Source organism: Lycium barbarum, chromosome 8 (assembly GCF_019175385.1).
Source record: "Lycium barbarum isolate Lr01 chromosome 8, ASM1917538v2, whole genome shotgun sequence".
Lineage (NCBI taxonomy): Eukaryota > Viridiplantae > Streptophyta > Magnoliopsida > Solanales > Solanaceae > Lycium > Lycium barbarum.
This window is the reverse complement of record NC_083344.1, coordinates 27614210-27618924: the sequence shown is the minus strand read 5'-3', so window position 1 is coordinate 27618924 and position 4715 is coordinate 27614210. Positions and strand designations below refer to the sequence as shown.

The window sequence follows — 4715 nt, the reverse complement described above, 5'->3', positions numbered from 1 at the left end:
TTTATAAATATTAATAAAACTCAGGTAAAGAATAAAATAGGAACTTTAAAAAATAAGTAGGTAGTGGGTGGGGTGGTGGAGGGGTGGGTGGTGTGAGATGGGTGGTTGTGGGATGAGGGTGGGGGTAGTGGGTGGGGGTGGTAGAGGGGTGGGTGGTGTGAGGTGGGTGGTTGTAGGATGAGGGTAGCGGTAGTGGGTGGTAGGATGGCTGCGAGTTATTATGGGATGGGGTTGGGCGGTGGTGAGGGGTAGTGGGTGGTGTTTAGGGTGGGTGGCAGAGGAGTGGGGTAGTTGGCAGGGGCGGAGCCAGCCCTTCGGGTGGGGGTTCGGCCGAACCCAATAGCTTTTTTCCGAACCATATATTTGTATTAAATTTTTTATCAAATATGTACAAATTATTAATTAAGAACCCAGTAACTTTAAAGAATTAGAACCCCGAACCCACAAGCTTCGAATCCTGGCTCCGCCTCTGGTAGTTGGGGGTGGGGTAGGTGGTAGGGCGAGGGTGGGGTGGGGTGGGGTGGGGTGGTGGTGAGTGGTAGGGTGGGGTGGATGGTGGAGGGTGGGTATAATGGAGGAATGAAATACGTAACCACGGAAAACCACCAAATCCGTGGTTATAAAAATTGGGACTTTTCATGGTATATAATCATGGAATGAATAATAGGTTTACAACACCATACCACATAATTGTAAGAAGAATGGAAACAAACATGGTTTCATAGAAAACCATACATTAATGAACCATGGGAAACCACCATCCAAGCGGAGGTAAGTGAGGGCAGTAATATTTATGCCAACAGGCCTTTCAGTAACAAAACGCACGAGGAATGCGCGCCATGATAAAAGCAATAAGAAGATTATGCAGAGAAATGACTGTTTTGAGCTAAATATATTGTCCGACAAAACTTATTAATTAGGAGAAAATGGAAAATAAGAAAAGACAGTAGAAAGAATCTTTAGTAGGCCTTGGAGCCAGCCATGAGTCCTTGGGCATCAAATGTAGATGGCAATGCTGGAATGGCTCCCTTTTGAGTTGTACTGATTGCACCACATGCATTTGCAAATTTCAAGGCATTCTTCAATTTTTCTTCGTCCTGCACATGCACAGTTCAACTCTTCATGATTAGTAGTTCCACCAACAATCATTCGAAAAAGCTGAACAGTTTAGAGTAATGAAGAAAATAATATTCTGGAAAGACTACCTTGGTCCATATCAAAATGCGAAATAAACGTCAAAACATCCATATTCCAATTGCCATGCAACTTTAATTAAGTTAAGATCTAACTAATACAGTTTACGAGTTCTGAATTAGGCTAGGAAGAAGGTATTGGAGGAGGGAAAATGCCATTGTCAGTGTAGTACGGAAGCAAAAGAATGGGAAATACTACTACAACAACAGCAATAACCACTATATATGCCTCTTCCAAATTTCTTCAGTCTGGTTATATAATCTCTAGTATCCATAGTATCCATTTTGATCAATATTTTAAAATTGATCTCTACACTATCATTCATTTTCTGACTAACCAATTAAGAGACTCTTGTGAAAGACCGGAACTAAGGTAAGTGTATCAATAAAAAGTAACATCAATCCCAACTAGCTAATTCACCTATACAGACAGTTTTCTTGTTTCCTTCAAGAATGAATTTAATTCGAGAAAACTATACGACAAGCAACTAGAAGCGGAGTACATGTTAAATACTCATCTAAATGTTAAAACACTCTGGTCCTCAACATATTACACATGGCTTTTAAAACAACTTTGGGATATAAAGGCAATACCCATTGTAAAAAATTTATCAAAACTTAAAAGATTCTTGTCAAAATATGTTGATCTAAAAATCTTAGTGGAATATATTGAATACCTGGAAAATTGAAGGTTCATTGGCGATGGAAACGAGAAGGGAACCTACAAAAGCATCTCCAGCTCCTGTGGTGTCTACTGTCTTAACAGGGAACCCACTCACTTTTCCTTTGAAACTCTGTGTCAAAAGAATGTCATCAGACTGTGAAAAGGAATTAAAGACAATAAAAAGAAAATGAAAATACAAAAATGTTGAGAAGTTACCTTGGTGAAGTATCTGCAGCCCTTCTCGCCATCAGTAACAACAAGAAGCTTCAAGCGGTCATGCCATAGCGACATTACTGTCTCTTCCTTTTCTGGATCTTTTTGTGTGAGGAAATTTACCTCATCATCACTTACCTTTTATTATAAAATTCACATTTAGTTACTATATTGTAAAATCATCAACGTTGATTTGATATCATACAACAAGAAGCACTTTGACATTAACCATATACTATTATATATTCATTCAGGTGCATAAAAGAACAAGCGGAGTAGGTACCTTGATGAAATCAGCTTCGTGCCAAATGTTTCGGATACCTTCTCTTGCAGCTTCAGGGGAAGGCCAGAGAGGAAGACGAACATTGGGGTCATATGAGAGTAGGACGCCTGCATCTTTGGCAGCTTTCATGGCAGCCATGTGAGCAGACCTGCAAGGTTCGGAGATTAAGCTAATGGAACCATAGTGAAAGATCTTGGCTTGCTTGATGAGACCCAAGTTGAGCTCAGACTCCTTGAGTAGCATGTCTGCGCTAGGGTTCCTGTAGAACATGAATTCCCTCTCTCCGTTGCTCTTCAGTGTCACAAACGCCAACGCTGTCCTTGCCTGCGTATCAAAGCACACTCCTTCTCTGTTCACCCCGTTACTCTTCAATATATCTACCAACATGCGCCCAAATTCATCATCTCCCACCTGCACGTTTATTATACTCTAGAAACAAACTAGTATATATATTGAGGAGTTGAAAAGAAATGAAAGGAAATACTATTAAAAAGGAGTTACTACTATTACCAATCTCGGTGCTTGCTAGGGTCAAGCATCCTAACTTTCATTCCATTATAGTATTGTCACAAGAAGAAATCCAATGCATAAATGGTTAAGCTCGGATAAATTCTCTTACAACTAAACTATTCCCCAAACACTATTGGCAAACAAGATCGATAAGAGATCATTAAGACGTTAAGAAACTAGCAAACCAAAGGGGGTTTTTCCAGGTGGCAGAGATTTAAACGCATGACATAGAACAGTTTTTGAACCAGGCATATGCCATCCCAATGAAAACTTTGGTTATGTCAAAGAGATTTAAAAGTTTATATGTATATAAAAAAAATTACCCCATTTGTGTCCTACAATTTTCCAATCAGGGGGTCAAAACAGGAGATGAGAATGATAATTTTCAAGATTTAGAATATAATTTACATGCTCAAAATCTACATACATAAAAAGTACTACTTACATAGGTCAGAACAATAATTAAAAATATTAAACAAATCATAACATTAAAAAAAATTACTCTTGAAATAGTAATAGTGATACGTAAAGTACATGAAACAATGAAGTACCACGTACCTTGCCAATGAAGGCAGAGGTGCCGTCAAGTTTGGTAATGGCGCAAGCAACATTGGCAGGGGCACCTCCGGGGGCTTTCAGAAAGCCAGTAGACTCTGCTAAGGATACTCCTGCTGAATCAGGAACGAAATCGATCAACATCTCCCCGAAACACACTATCTCTGGTGGCTTCGTCATCCCTGGACCTTTCAACGTGTTCTACAGAATGCAAGATTTAAAGAAGAAAGAAAACAAAAAAGAGGCTATCTTTCTATGTAAACTAATATTAAAGGGGATCAGAAATTTGTAGCTGTTTATATAGAACGCAAACACAACGGATCACCTCTCTTACCCTTTGAATAAGATCTGGATTTGTACATAACAAACTCCCAACTTATTCTCTTAGCAAACCTTTCACCGATAATATATCCTTCTTTTTACTTGTTTCGCGCATCCACAGAAAAAAAAAAAAAAAAGAATAAATGTTTCCTATTAATTCGTCAAAGGATCAAAAAAGAATTGGAATATCAACAGTTACGTAAACAAAAACGTATTCCACTTTGGTATGTTTGTCTTGATGTTTCTTGTTTTTGCTTATTGGATAAAGTTTTTTTTTTAAAAAAAAATCTGTGGGTAAATTTTTTTTTTTTTAAAATTTTAATGCCACAAATATAATTTTTTTACTTTAATATTATAGTAGGTAAATTAAGCTGTGACTTACTAGTGCGCAAAACTTTAGTTATTTTAATGTTGAAAGTGCAAGAGGGGGGGGGGGGGGGTGAATTGTAACTTTTTCGATTTGCTAGTCGACTAGGTAGGACCAGTAGTCACTCAGGGAATGCTAAGGTAAAATGCAGAAGGTAAATGACACCAAATATTTTACGCTGGTTCAAATTCAATGTGAATCCTAATCCAATCCCCTTGGGTTGCAAGGGTGTTTTCTGCAGCACTTTTGTGAAAGGTTTGGTACAATGGTTGCTTGAATGAAGCTCCTATGTCTACACTCAAAACACTCGTAATCTTTTGATACAATGCCTCACAAACTATACTATATCTCTCCTTTCTTTTTTCTTTACACTATAGGTCACTCAGAAATACAATGTTTATGAAAAGTCAAGCAGAGAACTCGAGAGAATGAGACAAAGGTATGATTCCTTTGTCTGGTAGAGCCTCCTTGAATAGCTGGTAGCTTGGAGTCGTTTTGGCTCTTGAAATCAAAGAAGCAACCCAAGAGATTTGATCCTTGGAAATAGGAATATTGAGGATCCTATATTCCAAGAATAAAGTTTAGAGCTGTTGAAGCAGATTCTTCTTT

At 38.3% G+C, this 4715-nt stretch overlaps 1 protein-coding gene across 2 annotated transcripts; it reads right to left on the bottom strand.

Annotated features, from left to right (window-relative positions):
• Positions 1-696: 696 nt before the first annotated feature.
• On the bottom strand, positions 697-3911 carry LOC132606084 (probable fructokinase-5). Of its 2 annotated transcripts, XM_060319417.1 has the most exons (6): positions 3753-3911; positions 3422-3619; positions 2354-2782; positions 2074-2208; positions 1871-1987; positions 697-1097 (listed from the first exon to the last, which is right to left on the bottom strand). In XM_060319417.1, the coding sequence occupies exons 2-6, from the start codon at positions 3596-3598 to the stop codon at positions 960-962; spliced, it is 996 nt and encodes a 331-aa protein (XP_060175400.1). In that variant the 5' UTR covers positions 3599-3619; positions 3753-3911; the 3' UTR covers positions 697-959. The 2 variants fall into 2 exon arrangements, with proteins under 2 accessions (XP_060175400.1, XP_060175401.1); XM_060319418.1 differs by having other exon boundaries at positions 2354-2764; positions 3422-3864.
• Positions 3912-4715: the final 804 nt, after the last annotated feature.